Source organism: Balaenoptera ricei, chromosome 15 (genome assembly GCF_028023285.1).
Source record: "Balaenoptera ricei isolate mBalRic1 chromosome 15, mBalRic1.hap2, whole genome shotgun sequence".
NCBI lineage: Eukaryota > Metazoa > Chordata > Mammalia > Artiodactyla > Balaenopteridae > Balaenoptera > Balaenoptera ricei.
The window spans coordinates 48,088,380-48,113,328 of NC_082653.1; the positions used below are offsets into that span (position 1 = coordinate 48,088,380).

Below are 24,949 nucleotides of genomic sequence, written 5' to 3' on the forward strand. Positions count from 1 at the left end.
CAGTGCCACCAAGATGGTCCAAAGCCAGGGTAATGTCAATAGCAACTTTTCCTGCCTGTTATAAGCCGTTGGGGTTTTGTAATTATTGTTATTGCCTGACCCCCTCTTCCAGGAGCCTTTTAGACAATGTTTTCCAATTGATTACTTTCATTAAATTTTTTTTTCTTTTTTCTTTTTTTTTTTTTGGCCGTGCCACACAGCATGTGGGATCTTAGTTCCCAACCAGGGATCGACCCCATGCTCCCTGCAGTGGAAGCACGGAGTTCTAACAACTGGACTGTCAGGGACCCTCATTAAATATTTTTTCCAAAGATTTTTTTTTTTTTTTTGATGTGGACCATTTTTCTAAAGTCTTTATTGAATTTGTTATAATATTGCTTCTGTTTTATGTTTTGGTTTTTTGGCCCCCAGGCATGTGGGATCTAGTTCCCCGACCAGGGATCAAACCCGTACCCACTGCACTGGAAGGCGAAGTCCCAACCACTGGACCACCAGGAAAGTCCCCCTCATTAAATCTGAATACCACAGGCATACTGTATATTTGTTTATACGTTGTCAGATGTATCTCTGTGATTTTTAAAATTACTTTTAATTAATTTTTAAATTTATTTATTTTTGGCTGCACTGGGTCTTCGTTGCTCGCGTGGGCTTTCTCTAGTTGCAGCGGGCGAGGGCTACTCTTCGTTGCGGTGTGTGGGCTTCTCATTGCGGTGGCTTCTCGTTGTGGAGCATGGGATCTAGGCACGCAGGCTTCAGTAGTTGTGGCTCACAGGCTCTAGAGCGCAGGCTCAGTAGTTGTGGCTCACGGGCTTAGTTGCTCCAAGGCATGTGGGATCTTCCCGGACCAGGGCTCGAACCAGTGTCCCCTGCATGGGCAGGCAGATTCTTAACCACTGCGCCACCAGGGAAGCCCTATCTCTGTGATTTATACACAAAAACAGTAGGATTTTTTGAACCCCCCCACCTCAAATACCAGTCTTGGCTTCATAAATTTGAGAACTGCTGAGTTTGAGCTGTCAGTAGGGAAGTTCAGGAGGTAGGTCCATCCACGGATCTGGCTCTTGATGGGGGGACACGTGCTGGAGATAGAAGCATGGGAGTTGTCAGCATGTACTTGTGTGATGGACTGATGTTCACCCCCCAAATTCAAATGTTGAAGCCCTAACCCCAAGTACCTCAGAACGTGACTGTATTTATGGACAGGACCTTTACAGAGGTAGCTGGGTTAAAATGAGGCTGTTAGGGTGGTTGCCCCATGGCAATATGACTGGTGTCCTTGTAAGAAGAGGAGATTAGGATACACAGGGAGAGACACCAGGGATGCACACACACAGAGGAAAGACCATGTGAAGAGGCAGCAAGAGGGTGGCCGTCTGCACACCAAGGAGAGAGGCCTCAGAGGAATCTGATCCACCAGCACCTTGATCTTGAACATCCAGCCCCCAGAACTGTGAGGAAATTAATTCATGTTGTTTAAATCACCCACTCCAACTATGGCAGCCCTCGCCGACTAATACAACATGGTAGCCATTGTCATGGCACAGCGGGAGCCTGTTCTCTACGTGGGAGCCAAGGGCAGGTTTTATTTCAAGACATTGTGACTGTTCAACGGAGCCAGTGTGGAAAGTAGGCAGAAAAGACAAGGCCTGGAAGCTTCCTGTTGGGTGTAGCAACAGGAAGGAAGGGCTAAAAAAATGGGAGGAAAATAGGAAAGTCAGCGTTTTACACTTACTATTCTATTTGATCTCCTTGTCAGTCTTGGGATAGAGGTACCATCTTGCCCAGTGTCCTACAATTAATGAGTGGTAGAGCTGGGACCAAGAGCCCTCCCCTTCTATGGCACCATATCCATCCATCCTGTTCCTGAGGGTGAAGGCCCAAGGGCATCTCTGTAGCCTCAGCCAGCTCACCCTTCTGGAAGGTGAGTGGTTACTCCCCATCTTGTTCCTGCCAACTTACTGTCCCCTAGGACACTCAGCTCCATTCCTGTTGTCCCAACATTCTAAGGATGAAACTCCTGGGATGGCCTGGTGGGCAGCTGAACCACACTGACTCCGTTCACCAGCTCCCCCCTAGGCCCACAGTCCCCCCACTCCCCTCTCCTCGTGGCTGAGCTTCAGCCTCCTCACGAGGAACGCACCCAAGCCAGATGAGCTCCCTATCAACGTGCACCCCTGCCTTCATCTGATGTGAAAACTGGAAGCGCGTCTTTTGCTGACACAGATGGTTAAGGGTCATGAGACCCCCGGGTGGAGGAAAACCCCCGGTTGCAGTCAGTGTGGACGTGCTTCTCACTTGGTAGTCAGATTCTGTTTTTACCTTTGGCCCCTTTAATCCCGCTGTCCCCCTTGCGGCCGCACAGAGGGCATCTTCGAAGGCCTCTGGGTCATCTGTCTGCCCGATCCTGCCTGCCTCTATGTAAGTTCCCCACAACAAACTTCACAATTGCACCTAATGGAGTTGTCTGCTCCACTTTTCATTCTCAAAGTTCCTTCTCAGTTCGGAGGATATTATTCAATAGCTCCACCTCCCAACACCTGGCATGGAGGGACCTCCCACTATCTTCCCAGGAAAGCCTTGCCATCCGCATGGCCTCCGGAGTCCCCCTCCCAGCTCTGGGGTCTCAGCTCAACTGCTTGGACCTGAGCTCAATCCACTTTGGGACATGGAGTTGACAGTGGTCCTGCCTTCACCCCACATGTCCTGTGCCTCCCACCAACTTCCACTTGGCTCTGTCCCCAAGCCTGGGCAGTTCCATCCCAGCCCTGCCAGGGTCTCATTACGAAAAGCAGACTCAAACATTTACCCTGGACTGCAGGAAAACAGATGAGATCACGGAACTACTGACATCATTGATTTTTTTTTAGGAAAACTTATGGAGAACAGGAGAGGAGTGAGCGAGGGTTGGGTAGATGTTATTTCAAGGGGAGATTTTATTTCCTGAATATGGTTATGAAAGAAGTTAAGAGGGTGGGTTCTGAGCACTTAGGAAAAAAATGATGGCTGGTAGACATGAGCATGATGTCTCGAAATCATGAATTTCTTGACTTTTTAATGTTTCTGAGCAATAGGTCAGGGGCTGTGAACATCTGAGTGTTTGACTTTATGAAGGAGTGTGACAAGCCTTTCAAAATACTCTAAGAGATACAACATGGGCCAGACAGCAATACAGACAATTGTCTGGTAACCCAACCACAAAGCCTCTAGAATACATTTTTCCTTTCAGTCCTTGGACCAAAACCTAACAGCGCTGGGCCTCTTTCTGCTTCAATTCTACAAATCAGCTGAATTCATCTTCCTAACAACCTCTGGCATACTTCCCGCCTCACCCAGTTGTAGCCTGACCTGACTTCTGTCCTCTCTAATCAAGAAAATATGTTGACTTTGGCATGCAACTGAATTGTCAAGAGAAATTATCTCTAATTGACCACCTCAATGACAGGTGGGCGAAGATTTTTTTAATAGGACGTAAAAAGCGAGAACCATATCAGTAAAACATTTAAAAGGGGCAAACCATTAAAAAGAGATAGATTTCATTAAAATTAAAAACTTTGTTCAACAAAACACATCATTAAAAAGTGAATATACAAAGAACTTATACCCAGAATATATATATTTAAAAACCCTGAAAACCAGTAAGAAAAAAGACAAAACAAATTTTTTAAAGGAGCAAAAGACTTGAATGCACCCTACACTAAAGAGAATATGCAAATCTAAAGCACGTGAAAAGGTGTTCAATGCTATTACTCATCAGGAAAATCAGAATTAAAACCACAATGAGATATATCCATGTAAGCAGCTGATAAAATTTAAAATACCGATCACATCAAGTGTCGGCAACGACGTAGAGCAACTGGAACTCTCTTTCACTGCTGGTGGGAGTAAAATTTGATCCAACCACGCTGGAAAACTAGAATATCTACTAATAGCTATGCTCACTCTGTAACAAGGAGTTCCACATCTAGGTATACATCTAGGATAAGTGAGTGTATGTGTCTACAAAAAGACAAGAATATCCATAGCAACCTAATTCATAATAGGTCAAACTAAAAACAACTTAAATATCCATGAACAGGAAAATGGATACAAAAATGATGCTATATTCATACTAAGAATAAGTACCCAGGACTTAAAAGGAACAAATTATTGATATATATCACAACACGAATTAATTTAAAAACATTACATTGAGCAAAAGGAGGCAATCACAGAAGTATATATACTTTATGTCACTTTATGTGACAGCTATCAGAATAGTGGCCACTCTTATTCAGAAATAATGTTGACAAAAACCAGCTGGGGTGATGGAGAGGTTCTATACCTTGATCTGAGTGGTGGCTACAGGGGTGTGATGCAAAAAGTTCACTGACCTGTACATGTAAGATTTTACTTTTACTGTACGAAAATCATGTCTCAATAAAAATAATTTTTAAAATAATGAGGGCAGATAGAGGCTAAGATACTCCAGTCAAGGCCTTAAAAATCAATACAAAAAGCGGTCTCCCTTCCTGTTTCTTCCTTACTAGCCACGCTGCAGAGTCTAGAATCACTCCACTCAAGGTTCTAGATCCATTTCTTTTTTTTAATATCACTCCCAACTATGAATCTTTTATTCTAGCTCTATCAAATTTCTTATCACTATACAAAACGTGAAAATACCATGTGTCCACCTTTTTTTTCTTACTGAGATTGCCTATCTCTTTTTTTATTTATTTAATTTTTTACTTTATATCAGAGTATAATTGACTTACAATGTTGTGTTAGTTTCAGGTGTACAGCAAAGTGGTTCAGTTATACATATACATATATTCACTCTTTTTCAGATTCTTTTCCCATATAGGTTATTACAGAATATTGAGTAGAGTTCCCTATTTCTGGTGACCAGTCACTGGAATGCTTCAGTGGAGACATACTAAATTTGAAAGCTGCTAAGTCACCAGTGACAGCAAAAGGCCCATATTCTACACACCACCCAGTAGGCTAAACATTGCCAATTAAACCATGACATGATGCTTTCTAATCCCTTAGAATTTACTTCAATCTTACTGAAAGAGGTCTCAAAAGCCAGAAGGTTTATCTAGACATACAGTGCTATCATATATAATTTTTCTGCACACATTGAAAGGAAAATATAAGCAAAATAAATTGATTAATATAGTCTTGAAACTCCTTCATAGACAAGAGTCTGGTCTTTCAAGAGCATCATTGTGCAGGACCTTTTAAAAGAGTGCTCCCCACTCTTGTCTCTGGGAATGTCTCCCCAGCCTCTGACAATGGTGCAATCTGATGCTGGTATTTTCTTTCTTTTTTTAATTTTTGTTAATTAATTTATTTTTATTAATTTATTTTTGGCTGCATTGGGTCTTTGTTGCTGCACGTGGGCTTTCTCTAGTTGCGACGAGTGGGGGCTACTCTTCGTTGCGTGTGCAGGCTTCTCATTGTGGTGGCTTCTCTTGTTGTGGAGCACGGGCTCCAGGCACATGGGCTTCAGTAGTTGTGGCACGTGGGCTCAGTAGTTGTGGCTCGTGGGCTCCAGAGCACAGGCTCAGTAGTTGTGGCACACGGGCATAGTTGCTCCGCGGCACGTGGGATCTTCCCAGACTAGGGCTCGAACCCGTGTCCCCTGCATTGGCAGGCAGATTCTTAACCACTGCGCCACCAGAAAAGTCCCATGATGCTAGTATTTTCTTGATCTCGCAGAAGGGGTCAATGGAAGGTTTTCAGATGACAACCTAGATTCTTATTCCTTCCTCAAATGGTCCTGAAATGCTTTGTGGACTGAAACGCTGAGGCTACAGATGTCCAGTCAGGCCCCCAAGAATAACAAGCAAGTCTGCACACACACAGGAAAGAACAACCACCACATGACCATGTGGCTAGCAGGGACTGCACCAGGCCACCAGATGTGATACCCACAATTTCAGAGACATGAATACAAAGCACCTTGTCCTAAGTCACAGTCAATAACTTGAGTGGTTGGGGAATTTTGCAAACGCCTTAATTCTCAACAGGATGATCAGCCTGAGGTCAGAGAAGAATAATTTCATTTGTATCTCTAAAGCTATACTTGAGTTGTACCTAAAGAAAGAATGGAGATTCAGAATAATCTGAGAAGAGGTTAGAAAAGTAGTTCAACAAGTTGACATGGTCCCCACCTAAATGGGGATGGCCTGCCCAGTCCCCCTGTGGTGGATATTTTCCTGTAGAGGAGGTGGGAGCCTTCAGCAACCAGACCTGGATCCTTCAAGCCATTCAGATCATCCAACCATGGCCCTTGCTCTGTCTCCATGTTCATAAGCAAAATTTGAATTATGATTAGGTGCTCTCCGTAGGTTTCCTAGGAGAAAAGAATACACAGAGTGGATGGTAAGAATTACCTATCCACAGCATATTCCGGTTTCTCATTGCAAATCAATCCACTGGCATGCTGGCTTACGGGACAGCTGCATGAGTTTACCTAGTGGGAGTCCATCTGAGCCGTGATCACCACCTGGACATGCTGGCAGAAATCAACTTGATCATGCTACCCACCTCCAAGTCTTCACACCTCCCTTGGTCCATGCCCTTTGCCACGTGACCTTGCAGTTCCTCTCAAGAGAGGCAGAGCATATCTCCCTGCACCCTCAACACTGGGCTTGGTTGTATGACCTGCTTTGGCCAACAGAATCAGTGATGCGGGCACCGGCCTTAAAAGTGCTTGTGCAGTGGGATTTGTGTCCTAACGCACCTCTGTCACCGCATGAGAAGGACACATCCCAGAGAGCCCAGAAGGCTGAGAGGCACGTGCACACCTGAACCAGCCCAGGCCTGGGAGCCACGCCCAGAGGAACTCCAGCCAACTTGCAGATGTGACTGCGAGAAGGAAACACCTGTGATTGTACGCCTCTGAGTTTGGGGGCGCTTTGTTAAGCAGCACCACTGAGACGACAGCTGACTGATACACCTTCCCAGCCAGTCTCACTTTGGCTGCCACAGTGCCACCACCAACACATAGTCACCCCACCTGGAGCTCTCGGGAGCCCAGGGCTCTCTGTCCCTCTGGGTCTCGGGCAGCTGGGTAGGCCTCCCCGGAGCTGGAAACTTTTCCCAATCCCCTTTGACTGTCCCTGTCTCCAAGCTTCACCTTGTCTGGGACTCCAGAAACTGCAAATCCTTCTTCCCCCTTGGACTGGATCCTCCAGTGTCACCTCTGCACTGCCTGGACTCCTTCCTCCACCTCCATCTCGTCCTCCTCAAGGCTTTCTCTCTGCTGCCTTGCTGCACTCTCCTCTCTCCTTGCCCCAGTTCCCAGCAGGCTTGGAGGTCACTGTCAGAGTGCAGGGTCATTAGGCAGCCTCCCTTCTGGGGGCCATTTCTAACCCCTACACACACTCCCTTAGAACTTGGTCTCATAACTGGATATACAGCACCAGGAGCGAGCATCGGGTGAGAAAAGTGCAGGTGGAATTTTTGCTGAATTCAGGGTACCCCACACTCAGCCTCCTAGTAGCCTGTGCTGTGCTTTCAGCCGCACCTATGACCGTGATGGCTGCAAACAGAAGGTAAGATGACCACGGTGGCCAAAAGGTCTGTGAGAACCACAGACTACATCACTCGTGAACTGACTGATCCATGTGCTATGTCCCATCTGGAATCCAGCCAGAGTCCACACCAATGACGGGCTGCACAGCATTTCTCCTTACAAACCATCTCTCTTAGGAGAAATGACAGCCTCCCCGAGCCAGACGGATGTGCGGGGACAGTCCCCTCGTCCTCGGGGGCCTCACTCGATTCTGCATCCGGCAAAAGGAGAGCTGGGGGGGGGGGGTGGGGTTAGCTACACAAGACCTGCTCAGAAAACGAAACCGGGTGAGGGTTCTCTTAATGTTAGTTTATGGGGAAAGTAATCGATGATGTGGGATTAAGCAAATGTCAGTCGCCTTTGTCCCTGGGCACATTTTTCCGCAGGGCCAGGCTCAAAGCTCCCCAGGGGAGCATGGCCACTTTCAGAGAACTTTGAAATTTACTTTAATGACAACAGTCGCTTGTATAAAACTCAAAATAGAGGCAGGAGGAGATTCAGGAAGAAGGAACTTGTTCCCTTCTGATAAATCACAAGGAACAAAGAGGGAAAATTTGGAGCTTTAAAAAACTGTTTTTTCTAGTCTCATCGATGAAACTTCACATTTTCTGGAGGCTGCTGTTTTGAGGCATTAAGAGACTTGTATTTTAATATAAAAACCACACAACCCTTGCTTTTTCTGTGCTGTGCCATTATTTGACTCTTGGCAGACTTAAAATTCTTCCTTTTAAAACGATTTCCTTTTGGAGGTCAGCTGAAAGGCTGGTTCAAGCACCACATTGATAGAACTGAACTCTTAAAAGCAGCCATTATGGGTCCCAGTAGAAAAACACTCCGTGGTGCCAGGCTTCTGAGACATCAGGCTCAAACGTGGCTTTGTGTCAACGCAGCTGGATCCACAGGCGAAAAGTTAAAAGACTGATTTAAAAATGTTTCCACTTCTGGCGGCCCCTCTCCCTGCAACTTCGATGCCGAGCAGATGCAAAGATCTGGGGTAGAAGGATACTCCCTGTGTCCCGGGACGCCTGTGGATGGAGTTCCTTTGCCCAGACCTCGCCCGTTTTCCAGGCTCTCTCCGTAGATCCCAGCGGGCAGGCACCCACAAGTGCCCTGAGAGTCGGTGAGCATCGAGGTCCAGAAGGAAAAGTCATACCTTTCTGACCGCTTATATTTCAATGACAAAATCTTAAAACCATTTATTCATTCTACAGACAAGATGAGCTCATAGGGAATCAGAATTTTTTTTTTTTAATTGGCAAAATTTGGTGCTTTAAGGACATGCAGCTTTAATACAGCTTAAGATTTTAACATCCACTGAATTCTGTCCCCTTAAAACTCCCCCACATGGCCAGGAGCTTGACTTTTCTCCCTGCACGATACTCCCAAAGGTAGTGACCATTGTACAGAACGAATGGACAGTAAGATAGGAGTTACAGATGCTTGGGGGCAAAAGCCAAATGATTTGGATGATTTAAATGGTTGACCACTGGTGGAGAACTAAAAAACTGGTTTCACTCTTGTTAAAAGATAAACTGAAGCATATCAAATCGTTTACGAGTTTATTGGAGCAAAAATCGATTCAAGTCGGGCAGCACCCGATCTAGCAGGTACAAGGGGGCTCCGAGGAGCTGTACAAAATGAAAGACTTCCCCAGGCAGAGGGAGCAGGAACAAGGAAGTTAAACCAGGTGAAAAAGTGGTTGTTTATTGTAAGGTCACTTCCCTTTAGGGGATGGCAGGGGTCTGTCTATCAGGTAGGTGACCTCACTAGCGCTGATCACGCGATTCCTTGACTGGTTTAAGATTCCATTTCTGGGAGAGCTGAAACTGTCATTAACTCGGTTTGGTGATGCTGGGCTTCATCTGGGGGCCTATTGCCTTGTTTTTAATACCCTTAAAGTGGGAAGAGGATTGTCACTGATTGACAGGAGCAGACGCACATCTTTGGCTCTTTTTAAGACAGCTCTTTAGTGTACATGTGCACAAATATGCCAATTATACATAAAGAGCCTGATGTATTTTCAAAAATTAGCACACTAACTTATTTTACAAAATAGAAATAGACTCACAGACATAGAAAACAAACTTACGGTTACCAAAGGAGAAGGGGTGAGGGAGGGATAAATTAGGAGTTTGGGATTAACAGATATACACGACTACATATAAAATAGATAAAAAACAGGATTTACTATATAGCACAAGGAACTATATTCAGTATCTTGTAATAACCTATAATGGAAAAGAATCTGGAAAAAATATATGTATAACTGAATATACATACAGAATATACATACTGAATAAGTGTACTTTGCTGTACACTTGAAACTAACACAATATTGTAAATCAACTATACTTTAATAAACAAAAAAAGAAAAAAAGTGAAAAATCAATAGGTAAAATCAATCTCTATTTACCCAACACATCTAAAATATTATCATTTCAGCATGTAATCAATATAAAAAATGAGATATTTTCTCTCTCTCTTCTATACTGTTTCCAAAAGCCTGTGTGTTTCACATCTCAATTCACTGTAGCCACACTCAAGTGCTGGACAGTCCTATGTGGCCAGGGCCCACTATGTTGGACAGCACAGTTCTGGAACACCCTCTGGCTCTCGGAACCCAGAGCTCCAGCACCTCCACCCCCTGGCTCACCACCCCCTGCCGGCCTGGGCTCCTCCCCTTCAACTGCATGTGCCATTCGGCATAAGCTTCCCTGATTCTTTAAAAATGTGAATAGAAGAATCACATTCAGAAATCTTACAACTTTTATTTGTAACACATCCCTGGGACAAAAAAAGTGAAAGAACTGCTTATACTCACAGCTTTACAAGAAAAGGCAGAATGAGTTGATGGGCAGCATCAGAACCCTTTAAACTTTGTCAGGGGGAAACGATGCTAATAAACAAGCTAAAATAAACAAACGCTAAAGGCGTCAGAAGAAGGACAGAAGGAAAAGGAAAAGAGGACTCGATGAGCATCCCTTCAGAGTATCTGGCAATTCAGCCATGTGATTATTCTATTTAGCAATAAAAGAATGTTGACTGCAGGGCAAAGCACGAATTTCATTTTGGTTTGCCTAGTGTTACAGAAACAAACAAACTAAACTGAATAGCTGCCGCTATTTAAAAATTAAGACATACCACTTCCCGATGAATTTCTGGCATCTTTTGAAATATGACAAGGGCTGAGAACACAGGTTGGGTGGACGCAACGGCAGGTGCCTCTCGCCCACAGACGGCGTGTGTGCTCTCCGGCGGGCCACAGTCCCCATCCTTCCGGGTCGTCACACACCAGCCATGGACCTGTTTACATGACTCCCTGTTTTTGAGTTTGTACCTCTGCAGTAGACATAACTTTGAGACGCCAAGATAACTTTTTGGAAGTATGACAGGCTAACATTGAAAGCAATGCAGTTACATCCTATTGGCAATGGGGAAAATTTTAGCAGGAGTAAAAACTATTATTTATCAGGTTTATATTCTAGTGGCTTCAGTCTTGAGGGGCTTTGCTCCTTTAGCTTATATATTGGTAGAATAGTTGGTCCCAGATTCAGAGGCAAGTCATTTTTTTTTTTTAATCCTTTAATTATCCGAGATGATATAGTGTCTACAGGCAGCTCCCAAGGGCACACGATTGCGATCACAAACTCTTTCCAATCTCACTGGCCAAACTGGAAAAACACTCCACTGACATCATTTTTAGAGTTCTTCTCTCTTAAATTATTATGGCCTTGGAGTTGGACACACTTGAGGATTTAAATATGATTGACAATCAGGAAACGAACAGTTTTGTCTTTTGGCATCCCCATTTCAGCTATTTGTTCCCTGAATCTTGTTCATTTACCTTTGTCATGTTGTATTAAGTTATAGTTTATGAGCCATGGCATTGCAGGTTTTACAGAACTATGAAATGTGTTCTTTATGAAGTCAACATCTTGTATGTGAAAACATTTTGAGGGCTGAAATTTACTTTGTCAAAATAATTTTCTACTTCTAACCAGAAGTTCCTCTCAAAAGAAACTCAAAGAACGTGACTATTCTTCAACATGACTTGCCATTTTGCTTGGGACCTGCTGGTGGGGTGTGGTAGCATAAGGCTGACTGGATCTGTCTTTGACTAGCTGGACAGTCTACAAAGGAACAGCCTCACCCCTCTGAGCCTCAGTTTCCCTGTATTTAGCATGGGGTAAGGCCTGGAGTGGCCAATTCCTACATTACTTATTTACCAGAATTCCTTTCTTCAATTCACCAGAAAAGGGCAGAGCCGCCTTGCTGATGGGGGTGGGTGTGAGGTCGTTGGCTGGGACGCCCACCCCCACCCCCCCGCCCTCCTCACAGGCAGCCGTGGCTGGTCTGAACACAAGTGGCCGAGTGACTCGCTCATTCCTCTTCCAGGCAGCAGAGTTTCTGAACCAATCATCAAAATGGCCTAGGGCAGCACAGCAGCCTCACGAAGATTCCCCATCACCTCTGTCAGGTGCCTGAACCGCCCTGGACCGTCTGGTGATCCACTCTCCCCCACGCCTTTCTGCTGTCTCAACTTCACCCGTCAAGAGCTTCTCAAACCCCACCTCCCTCCAGAAAGCTTCCTCAAACACCTGGGGCTATCCTACCCCCATCTTACTTCTCTCCAGGTCCCTTCTCCATCACAGAGCACTGACGTTACAGGGACCTTAGCGCAGAATCGACAAACGCCCCTGACAGAACCCTACACGGAGGAGGGACAGGGGACCAGCCGAGCACCTCCACGGTGGGCCCAGAGCCTCCCCTTGATTTTCGACTGTGGGAGGCTCTCAAAGGTTTTGACCTTTGAAAAGGTCACTTTCATCACACAATAAGCCCCTTTACAATGAGGAAACATCATTGTACCATCGGATCATCTTCCAAAATGAATATGAACACTCGGAGAAGAGAAAGAGGAAGCTCTGCCTCTACGGGTCAAATCATCATTTCAACAGTGGCCTTTTTGTTCCGTAAGCTGCCACACCCTATGAGGCTGCACTGGCTACTCCCACCTCTAGGTTAAGTTATAGATTCACTTCGCTTCAGTGGAGCTGAAAGAACAAAGGCCAACTCATGTTCAAGGCAGTGAGGCCAAACAATCATAATAAAGTCCTTTTGAAAAAGTCCTTACGTGTTACGTATGAGGGACTGGATATACCCCATTCGATCAAATGCCCCCAAAAGAACAGACATCTTTTAGGGAATGAGAGGAGCCACAGAAGAAAGGAGAAAGTAGTGCACAGTCTCCACATCGGAGATGATGGGAACACTCCTGAATCTGACTTACCTTTCAACAAAATACCTTGACCAAATTTTAAGATTTTTTAACCTGTGAGTTCCTAGAAAGAAAAGCCATCTGTTGCTCGATTGCTTTGGACAAGTCCAGGCACGAGAAGACGCCCGGGACAGGACCTTGGAAAATGTGCACGGAAAAGGCTCGGTCAGGCCCCAGGACTGTGTGGATTCGAGGCTGGTCACTCGCTACCCATCGTGGACAGAGATGCCCTCCCAGCAATTCAGGGCGTGACTGGACGTGTAAAGACACCTCCTTAGATTATCAGAAGGATTTTTGGGTTGGACTCAGGGGCATGGAGACTTAGCCTTGAGAGAGGCCTATGAATACGCTGTGTCAACAATTACAAAACATTCCTGGGGACTTCCCTGGCGGTCCAGTGGTTAAGACTCCGCGCTTCCATTGCAGGGGGCGTGCGTCACATCCCTGGTTGGGGAACTAAGATCTCACATGCCTCGCAACGTGGTCAAAAATGAAATAAATAAATAAATAAAACATTCCTGTAAACTGTGGGGAGGGCTCTCTGTGGAAAGGGAATGATGATGTCTGTTTGTATGTTAAAAAACAAAACAGGGGTGTCTCTTCATTTCAGTTTGTGTCTCTCTAGACATTGCCTGCTCCGAGTCACATAAGGGAAACTCAGGCACCTGCTGAGGAACAGACAAACACCAAACCCCAAACTCCTGCCCAAGTAAGTACTGAGAAGCCTGACCACTCTCTTCCGAGGGGTGACGCCAGGGGAAAGCCACGGAGATGGGAGCCATGAGACCTGGATTTGGCCGGTTCCACTGTTGCGACCTTGGACCAGGCATGTTCTCTATGAGTTTTGGTCCCTTTGTTCAAGAAATTTGAGGTTGAAACTGCTAGTACCGAAAAACTAGCTTATAGTGTTTTTATTCCCTTGATTATAGAAAGAATACATGCTCACTGTAATAATCCATGATTCATTCAGAGGATGGGTGGAAAGGGGAAAACCCTGCATCACACCAGAGGTGGGGAGGGGCAGGAGGATGGGGAAACAGAGATAAGAGAAGAAAGCCTAGGGGAGCAGCCAGGGCCGAGGACTGAACTAGAGCCTCCAGGAGAAGGCTGGAAGGAGAAAAGGGACCAGGGCTTTCTCTCCTCAAACACTGCTCATGACACAGCAGACTCTGAGTAGCTGAGCAGCCGCTGGTAGAGGAAAAGCATTAGGCCAGGAGCCAGGGGACACGTCTGGCTCCATTGTGGAACTGGTTTTGTGACTTTGGGTGGGTGACTGAACCTGCCCTGAGTTTCCATTTCCTCATCTGTAAAATGTAGGCAATGGTTCCTACTGCAAAGTGGGGCTGGGAGGGTAAAATGGATTAGCTCATGAAAGCTGCAGGCAAGCTCTGAGCGTCTACATGGCAAGTCATTCTCACCACGATGGAAAGGAGGCCTTCCCCCACTTTGGCCTTTGTTTTATCTCCTTCCTAAGTATTTGGGCAGCTACAGACCCACAAAAGCGCCTGTGTGCACAGAGCTTTTCTCACTGGTTACTGTGTTCCTCCCGGGGAGACTGCGTGGTGATGAAGCAGAGGGTGAAAGCAGACCTGGGGTGAGAACGAGCAGCAGGGCACATCAACGAGGTGGCAAGCACAGGCCAGCGCAGGATGGGACTTGGGCCCTTCCCACTGAGAAAACCACCTCAGCCCACAGTTCCTGCTGGACTCCTGCTCTTGCTAAACGTGTTGATCCACCTATGTACAGGTGAAAAAGGATCGCAGAGGCATGCCAAGCTGAGCAGCTTGTGCTGTCAGGCCACTGGGAGGAGGAGTTACAGGGGCTAGCGGAGGATTGGGGGAGGTCTCCAGGGATCCAGTGTATGGGGTTAGGTGGCATCCCTGGCGTCCGCGCTACACCCAGAGCCACAGCCCACACTGGAGAAACAGGCGCTGGCAGGTGGGTGTGCCCAGATCTGCCAGGTCATTCAGTCCACTGTGGCCACAAACAGTGCCAGACTTCCTCAAGAGACTTACCCAGGCCTTTGGTTTAGATCTTACCACATTTGGGACTGCGATTTCCCCAGACAAGAAAGAGCCGTGAAGGGAACAGCCAGCAGCAGACCTCAGGGGGATGCCCACGGGGAAGGGAGTGGCCTCAATGACAATCTGACCCAAGTGCTGTGAAACTCCCTGCCCTCTGCAACCACCCACTGTCCCAAAGGCCCCCACTCCATCTTCATCTCCTTCCAGTGCTAAATTGCCCATAGATGCATTCCCCCCCGCACTGCTTATTTACTCAATTTTTGCTCAAAACATCTTTTTTCTCCTAGCTGATTTAAAAGGCAATTGCATAAAACTGTAAATATAAAAGTGCGTTGGTGGGCTTACAGTATATAAAGATGTAATTTGTATGACAATATTAGCACAAAGGAGAGGAAACAACTATACAGAAGCAAATCTGTTATATATATATACACATATATATATATATACACATATATACATATATATACATATATGTATATATATATAAATAATTTATTTTTGGCTGTGCCACATGGCATGTGGGAATCTTAGTTCCCCAGTCAGGGATCAAACCCACACCCTCTGCAGTGGAAGCACAGCATCCTAATCACTGGACCGCCAGGGAAGTCCCAAAGTTGTTATACATTATTTAAATTAAGTTGGTATGAGTCCAAACTTAATTGTTACAAATTAATATGTTAATTGTAATCCCCAGGGCAAACACTAAGAAAATAACTAAAAAAGAAACATAACAAGGGAATTAAAATGGTACACTAAAAAGTCTCTATTTAATATAAAAGAAGTCAACAGTGCAGGAACAGAGAAACAAAAAGGCATAAGACATATAGAAAACACATAGCAAAATGGCAGCTGTAAACCCTACCTTACCAGTAATTATATTAAATGTAAATGGACTAAACACGCCAATAAAGCAGAGATGGGCAGAAGAAAAAAACTTTCAATGAACCAACTATATGCTCTCTGTGATGGTTAATTTTGTATGTAACTTGACTGGGTTAAGGCATGCCCAGAGAGCTGGTAAAATATCATTTCTGGGTCTGTCTGTACAGATGTCTCCAGAAGAGATTAGCATTTGAATATGCAGACTGAGTAAAGAAGATCACCTTCACCAGTGGGGGTAAACACCGTCCAATCTGCTAAAGGCTTGAACAGAACAAAAAGGTGGAGGAAAGGCAAATTTGCTCTCTCTGTTTGAGTCAAGACATTCATCTTCTCCTGCCCTCAGAGATTGTTGCTTCTAGTTCTTGGAACTTTAGATTCACACTGGTACTTACACCCCCACCCCCCAATCTCCTGATTGATTATAGGGCCTTTGGACTTGGGCTTACGTCACTGGCTCCCCTGATTCTCAGACTTTTGAGCTTGGACTGAACTGAACCACTTGCCTTCCTGGTTCCCCAGCTTACAGACTGCAGATTGTGAGACTTCTTGGTCTCCAAAATAATGTGAGTCAATTTCCTATAATAAATCTTTTCATATATTTATATCTCTGTCTCTGTATCTTATTGGTTCTGTTTCTCTGGAGAACCCTGACTGATACCCTATCTGTAAGAGATTCACTTTCTCTTCAAAGACACAAACAGCTTGAAAGTAAAAGAATGGAAAAAGTTATACCATGCAAACAGTACCTATAAGAGAGCTGGAGGGGCTATCCTAGTATCAGACAAAATGGACTTTAAGACACAAATTGTTACTAGACAAAGAACTTTTATAAGGATAACAGGATCACTCCATCTAACAACAGAGCCTCCGAATACATGTAGCAAAAACTTACAGAATTGAAGGGAGAAATAGAAATTCAACAAAAATAGCTACAGATTTCAGTGCCCACTTTTAATAATGAACACAAGAATTAGAAGATGAACAAGGAAATAGAAGACTGAATGGCACTAGGAACCAACAAGACCTAACAGATATCCATAGAACGTCCCACCCAACAGCAGCAGAATACACATGCTTCTTAAGTACACGTGAATATTTTCTGAGACAGATCATATCTTAGGTCATAAAACAAGTCTCAACAAATTCAAAAGGATTAAAATTACACACAGCATGTTCTCTGACAACAATAGATGAAATTAGAAATCAACTGAAGGAGAATTAGGAAATTTCCATGTATGTGGAAATTAAACTATGCACTCAAATAACCAATGCATCAAAGAAGAAATTAAAAAGGAAATTAGAAAATACTTTGAGATGAATGAAAACAAGAACACAACATACCAAAATTTATGGGATGCAGCTAAGGTAGTGCTTAGAGGGAAATTTACAGTTGTAAAATGGTTATATTTAAAAGACATTAAGACTTAAAATCAATAACATAACCTTTCACCTTAGGACATTTTTTAAAATAGCAAATTAAACCCACAGCAGACAGAAGGGAGGAAATAATAAAGATCAGAGTGGAAATAAATAAATTAAAGAATAGAAAAGTTGAGAAAGTTGTTTCTTTAAAACATAAACGAAATTGATAAACCTTTAGGTAGACTGAATTAGAAAAAGGAAAGAAGCCTCAAATTACTAACATCAGGAATGAAAGAGAAGAAATTACTATCTACTTTACATTATTAAAAAGAATAAAAAGGATTATAAGAGAATACTATGAACAACTATATGCCAACAAATTAAATAACCTAGATGAAAGGACAAATTCCTAGAAAGACACAAACTACTGAAACTGACTCAAAAGAGATAGAAAATCTGAATAGACCTAAAATGAAGAGGTAGAATTAGTTTTAAAAAGACAAAAAAAAATTCCCACAATGAAAAGCCCAGGACTAGATGACTTCACTCATGAATCCCACCAATTGTTAAAAAATTAATACCAATACTTCACAAACTCTTCCAAAATACAGAAGAGGAGGAAACACTACCTAACTCATTCCATAAGGTCATATTACATGATACCCAAACCAGACAAAGTCATCACAAGAAAAGAAAACTACAATCCAATATGCATTGTGAATATAGGTGCAAAATTCTCAGCAAAATACAAGCAAACCAAATCCAGCAACACATACAAAGGTTTAAACATCAAGACCAACTGGGATTTATCTCCAGAATGCAAGGTTAATTCAACATATAAAATCAATCAGTGTACAAGTATTGGCAAGGATGTGGAGAAATGGTAACCCTTATACATTGCTGATGGGAATGTAATTGGTGTAGCCACTATGGAAAACAGTATAAAGTTTCCTTAAAAAAAAAAATAGAACTACTGTATGATCCAGCAATCCCATTTTTGGGCATGTATCTGAAGGAAATGAAAACAGGATATTGAAGAAATATCTGCACTCCCATGTTCATTGCAGCATTATTCACAATTGCCAGGACATGACCACAACCTAGGTGTCCACTGATGGATGAATCAATAAAGGAGATATTATTCAGTCACAAGAAGGAAAGGAATCCTGCTGTTTACAACAACACCTTAAGGGCACTATGGTATGTGAAATAAGCCAGACAGAGAATGACAAATACCGTATGGTATCACTTATATGTGGAATCTTAAAAAAATCAAACTCATAGAAACAGAGAGTAGAAAATTAGTTTCCAGAGGCTGGGGGGTGGAGGAAATAGGGAGCAGTTGGTAAAAGGGTACAAATTTTCAGCTACAAGATGAATCAGGGGGACTTCCCTGGTGGCGCAGTGGTTAAGAATACACCTGCCAATGCAGGGGACACGGGTTCGAGCCCTGGTCCGGGAAGATCCCATATGCCGCGGAACAACTAAGCCCATGCGCCACAACTACTGAGCTTGCACTCTAGAGCCCGCGAGCCACAATTACTGAGCCCACGTGCCATAACTACTGAAGCCCACGCGCCTAGAGCCCGCAACAAGAGAAGCCACAGCAATGAGAAGCCCACGCACCACAACAAAGAGTAGCTCCCACTCGCCGCAACTAGAGAAAGCCCGTGCACAGCAATGAAGACCCAACACAGCCAAAAATAAAAATAAATAAATAAATTTATTTTTAAAAAAAGATGAATCAGGTCTGAGGAACTAACGTATAACATGGTGACTATAGTTAATATCACTGTATTCTAGGATTGAAATCTGCTAAGAGAGAAGAACTTAAATGTTCTCACGCAAAGGAAGGGGAAAAAAGAAACGTGAGGTGATGTATGTGTTAATTAACTACATGGAAGGAATCTTTTCACAATGTATACATACATCAAATCATCATGATGTACACTTTAAATATCTTACAACTTTATTTGTCAATTATACCTCAATGAAGTTGAAAAAAATCAGTTATATACCATATAAATAAAATAAAGGACAAAACCACATGATCATCTCAATAGATGCAGAAAAAAGCAATTGATAAAATCTAATCCATGATAAAAAACACTTAAAAAACTAGGACTATAAGGGAACTTCCTCAACCTGATAAAGAGCAGCTATGAAAAATCCACAGCTATCATACTTAATGGTGAAAGACCGAAAGCTTTCCCCTTAAGACCAGGAACAAGACAAGGATGTCTGCTTTTGCCACTTTTATTCAACACTGTACTGGAGGTTGTAGCCAGGGCAATTAGGCAAGAAAAAGAAATAAAAAGCATACATATCAGGAAGGAAGAAGTAAAATTATCTTTATTCACAGATGACATGACCTTGTATACAGGAAATCCTAAGGAATCCACACCAAAAAAAATCAGAACCAATGAACAAGTTTAGCAGAACAGATGATCAGTGAACAGAAATTAATTGTATTTCTATACACTAGCAATTAAAATGAAATTAAGAAAACAACTCAAGTTGCAATAGCATCAGAAAGAATAAAATACTTAGGAATAAACTGAACAAAAGAAGTATAAGACTTGAACAGTGAAAACCACAAAATATCATTGAGAGACATAAGGAAGATATAAATAAATGGAAAGACATTCCATATTCATGGATTGGAAGATATTAGGATGGCTGTGCTCCCCAAATTGATCTACGTATTCAACACGATCGCTTTCAAAACCTTTTTTTTCCAGAAATTGACAAGCTGATCCTAAAGTGAAAGAGACTGCAGAACGGCCAAAATAATCTCGAAGAGAACACAGTTGGAGGATTCAACTTTGAATTTGAAACTTCCTGGTTTCAAAACTTACTACAAAGCTACAATATAAATTATATATCTGATAATGGACTTGTACCCAGAATTTATAAAGAACTTGTTTTATTCTTACAACAATAAAGAGAGAACTAACCCAATGAAAAAATGGGGAAAGGATCTGAATAGACATCTCTCCAAAGAAGATATATAAATAGCCAATAAGCACATGAAAAGATGTTCAGTATCGTTAGTCATTAGGGAAATGCAAATCAATATCACAATAAGATACCACTTCACACACACTGGGATGGCTATAATCAAAAAGAGGGGTAATAACAATTGTTGGTGAGGATATGGAGAAATTGGAACCCTCACATTGCTGGTGGGGTTGTAAAATGATGCCGATACTAAACAGTTTAGCAATTCCTCAGAAAGGTAAACAGAGTTATCCTCTGACCCATCAATATCACTCCTGGGTATACCCCAGAGAACCGAAAACCCTGTGTGCATATCCACACAAAACCTTGTACATGAATCTATATACCAGTATTATTCATAGTAGCTAAATAGTGGAAATAACCCAAATGATCATCAGTTGATGAATGGATAAACTGTGGTATATCCATACACTGCAATACTATTTAGCTCTAAAAAAGAATGAAGTATTGATATATGCTACAACATTGATGAACCTTGAAAATATTATGCTAAGTAAAAGAAGACAGACACAAAGGTCACATATTGTATGATTCCATTTATACAAAATGTCCAGAATAGGCAAATCCGTAGAGAAAGACAGTAAATTAATGGTTGCTAGTGGCTGGGAGGAAGAAGGAGTGGGGGTGACTGCTAATGATTATGGGGTTTCTTTTTAGGGTGATGGAAATATTGTGGAATTAGATAGTGGTCATGGTTGCAAAACTCTGAATATACTGAAGACCATGGAATCGTAGGCTCTGAAAGGGTGAATTTTATGACACATGAATCATATCTCAATTTTTTAAGAGTAAAAAAAAAAAAAGTAATGGTCTTATTAAAGTTAGGGCCACTGTTAAACTTGGTTGAATAAGCTAGTTAATTAACCATAGCATCTAGTCTATTTGTCCAGGGCAGACCTCTGCTCCTCAAGACGTGGAGCAAATGCCAGCTCATCTCACAACCTCTTACCCTGTGTCGTATGATAAGACCAGTCTTAGACTGACAATGCAGAATCTGTTTAAAAATAAGTTAGAAGGTAACTAACAAAAGTATCTTCACGCTAAAGGAAGAACAGAACAGCCTCCCAAATGAGAGAAGATGTGATTTTATTTTCAAGCTAAAATCTCTGAAAATTTTTTGAGTAAAAAGGAAAAAAAAATAAGACCTGATTTTTATGAAGTAACTGCGTTAGCAGCTAAATAAAGTGCTTTCTTTTTCTTGCCTCCCCCAACTCAAAATGCATTTCAGATGTATTATAGAATTAAATAAACGAGTAATAAAACTAGATGAAATTACAGGCATTCATCCATCTCATCTCTGGATGGGGAAGGCCATTCTCAGCATACACCCCAATCCAAGAAAAACATACAAACAAACAAAGGAATCAAAAAGGAAAAGACTGATAAACTTAATTATATTGAAAAATAATTAAGGAAAAGACTGATAAACTTAATTATATTGAAAAATAATTAAAGTATCTGTACATTAACACACATAAACACAATTAAATGGCAAAGTAAAAGGATGATTTAACATTTGCTAGGAATTTGACAAAAAATAATATATAATTAATTCAAATAAGCCAGTAAAAAAGTCAAATTTCCCAATGGTGAAATTAGCAGAAGTTATGAACAGAAAAAAAAAAGGCATGAAAAAACACAGTTTAGAAAAGATATGTGGTTAATTGGAAAATGTTGAAACTTCCTAGTAATAAAAATGTAAATAAAACTGACAATGTAAGGCTGTTTCTCACTTATGAAATTAGCCAAAATTAGGAAAGAGACAAGGCTCAAGTTTGTTGATTTCTCAGAGCCTTTATTTTCCCCTGAGGTATTTTAATTTTCTTTGAACATTTCCCCATGTTTACTGAGTTAAATTCATTCCCAAGTGTTTCCTTTTTTGCTGCTATTAAATGTAAAGGCTTTTGACTCAGTCAGAGCTGGGTTAAAACCCAGCACTGTAAGTTACAGTGTGAACGTGTGTGTGTGTGTGTGTGTGTGTGTGTGTGTGTGTTCTATGTTCTGTGTTACTCCACCTCTCTGAGGCTCAGTTTCCACATCCATAAAATGGGGACAAGTAGAGCTTTAAGGGAAGTACCTACAAATGACAAGTGATAAGTGACAGTAATAACAATGGTGGGATGGCCATAATGATCCTCTTTTGATATCTTCCAATTCCTCTAAAATGAATATCTATTACTTGCACAGTTATGAGTCTAATATGTTGCTGTTGTTTTCATAATGATATGATTGACATACCTTAGAGTTCCACAAAAATCAACAAAAAATTTCTTTCAGGAAATAGGTTCAGGAAAATTATAGGATGTTACCTATAAATGAAAAATCAATTGCATTATTTAATCTTAGTAAGAGTAGAAACTCACTATCTTCCCCCATCATAATAGCTACAGAAATTAAATAGAAAAGAATTATATAATTCAATAAATAAGAACCATTTAAAATTATGTAACCCTAATGGGAAAAATGAAGAAAGATTTAAATAACGGGGAGAGATATCATGGTCCCCTTGTTGGCAGTCTAGAAATACTACAGATGACAGTACTCCTTAATTTAATAGAGATTTAACGTAATTCCAAGTAAAACACTGACGTAACCGTGAGGAATGAAGTTGAATTCAATCAGCTCAGTTTTTCCGAAGGACAAGCTGGTAATACACAACGAGAATTATAAATCTCTTCATAGCGTAATTTTTAACTTGCTGATTTGAGTGTTGAGGATAAATCCTGTTAGCTTTGGTGTGATGCTCTGAGAAAATAGTCACTTAAGAATTCACTCTGTTTTATTTAACTGAAACTAGAATTTACCTGGAAGAAATGGGGAGGGAGGGTAGGAAATCTATTATGCTCAGCGTTATCATGGTGAGGCATTTAAATGCATTCACCATTTCCTTTTTTGGAGCTTATGGTCGAATTTATTGTGGTTTTTTAAAATTAAGGTCTAATTGACATATGACAATAGTTTCAGTTGTACAACATAAGGATTCAGTATTTGCTTATATTGCAGAATGATCACAGTAAGTCTAGTTCACATGCCTCACCATACATAGTTACAGAATGTTTTTCTTGTGATGAGAACTTTTAAGATCTACCCTCTTATCATCTTTCAAATGTGCAGTACAGTACTGTTAACTACAGTCGCCATGCAGTATATTATATCCCATGACTTATAACTGGAGGTGTGTGCCTTTTGGCTCCCTTCACCCACTCCCCACACCCCACACCCCACCTCCAGCCTCGATCTGTTCTCTATGACCTTGGTATTTTTTTCTGTTTTAGATTCCACATATGAGATCAGACTGCACTTGTCTTTCTCTGCCTGACTTATTTCACTAAGCATAACGCCCTCAAGTTCCATCCATGTGGTTGGGAATGCATTCATTCTTTAATCCACTTTGCCCAGCAGAGCACAGGACAGATTGTACAGGATGATGACATCATGGGATGACATCACAGAATGACATCACAGGAACAGGAAGTGGACACGTTTCAACCCATGGTTTGTCCTGAACATGCTTGGGGCAGAGCTCAGATCTCCCTCTGGGTGTGCAGGATGAGGGCACCTGTCTGTCGCCCTGGACAGCCAGACAGCCCGACCCCACCTGCCTGTTCCCAGCACGGTGCTCACACACAGATCAGTGACTGGCAAGGGCCGCCCTTGGCTTCCGTCACCGTGGGGGCCACACGGGGAAGCACCATGGTTGGTGAGGCGGCAGAGGGAAGGGGGATACTGTGGCAGGAGCCTTTTTATAAAAATTAATTTTACTGGAGTATAGTTGCTTTACAATGCTGTGTTAGTTTCACTGTACAGCAAAGTGAATCAGCTACACGTAAACATGTATCTCCTCTTTTTGGGATTTCCTTCCCATTTAGGTCACCACAGAGCATTGAGTAGAGTTCTCTGTGCTGTAAAGTTGGTTCTCATTAGTTATCTATTTTATATATAGTAGTGTGTATATATTAATCCCAAGCTCCCAGTTCATCCCACACCCCCGCTTTCCCCCTGGGTATTGTGACAAGTGCCTTCACTGTGGTTTCCACGGGGATGACACGGGTGAGGAGGGCAGGCAGGCTTAGGTTTGGCTAGCTTGAATAATTTCAGTGGGCTCCGGGATACAGGCCTGTCCCAGGTGGGCTGCTGCCTGGTCCTGGGGTGATCAGGGCAGGGGGATAGTGGTCCAGGGCGGGAGAGGCCCATAAAGGAGGTGGTGGCAGTGTGAGTTCTGGATGGGTGGGTTTGCATTTGAAAGGTGCTCTCACTGGGGTGAGCGGTTGACTATTTCTAGGATGTTACTAAATCGAGGGTCAGCAAGGCCCCAGATGTTAATACGTCAGAACGCAGAAAATACAGGACATGGTTGATGCACTGGCCCCAAACCTGAAGAGAGCTGCTGTACAACCAAGCCTAACGGTCCAGGGCACCTGAGCGGCCCAGGCAGCTCATTATCAGGAGGGGCCTGGTCAAACCCCAGTCCTGCCTCTGCTGCCCACCTGCCTTTTTCCGCAACCCCGGGGCCCCAGGCACCAGGTTTCTTACCTCGGTGAAGCAGAGCTCCCCATGAATGCCCGGCCTTGCCCTCAAACATTATACACTGTACCTGTATCTTTCCGTAAGATCAGGCCCCCCCCACCCCCCCCACCCCGCCCCCAAACCAAGCGCACAGGGTGAGAGCTGCACATCCCCTCCAGCACTGCTCTCCTCCACGCCTTCTGTCTTAAAGGGGCAGGTCCTAAATACCAGATCTCTCTATAGCAGTGTGGCAGCACGTCAAGTCAAGAATAAGACCCCAGACGTAGAGGATGGACTTGAGGACACGGGGAG

The 24,949-nt window shown here is 42.9% G+C and overlaps 1 protein-coding gene across 5 annotated transcripts in view; it reads right to left on the reverse strand.

Annotated features, from left to right (window-relative positions):
• The window catches only part of RIN2 (Ras and Rab interactor 2), a 232,004-nt gene that overhangs the window by 139,779 nt on the left and 67,276 nt on the right, over positions 1 to 24,949 (reverse strand). For 2 of the 5 annotated variants that reach the window (XR_009497723.1, XM_059898337.1), the window contains exons 3-4: positions 6,235 to 6,337; positions 974 to 1,079 (exon numbers count right to left, since the gene is read on the reverse strand). The exons of 2 other annotated variants lie outside the window; for them this stretch is intronic. Coding sequence is in view for 2 of the 3 variants with exons in the window: in XM_059898337.1 (XP_059754320.1) it covers positions 974 to 988 (15 nt within the window). In the remaining variant the exon portion in view is untranslated. The remainder of the gene's footprint in view (positions 1 to 973; positions 1,080 to 6,234; positions 6,338 to 24,949) is intronic. One more of the 5 variants, XM_059898338.1, reaches the window with a different exon arrangement.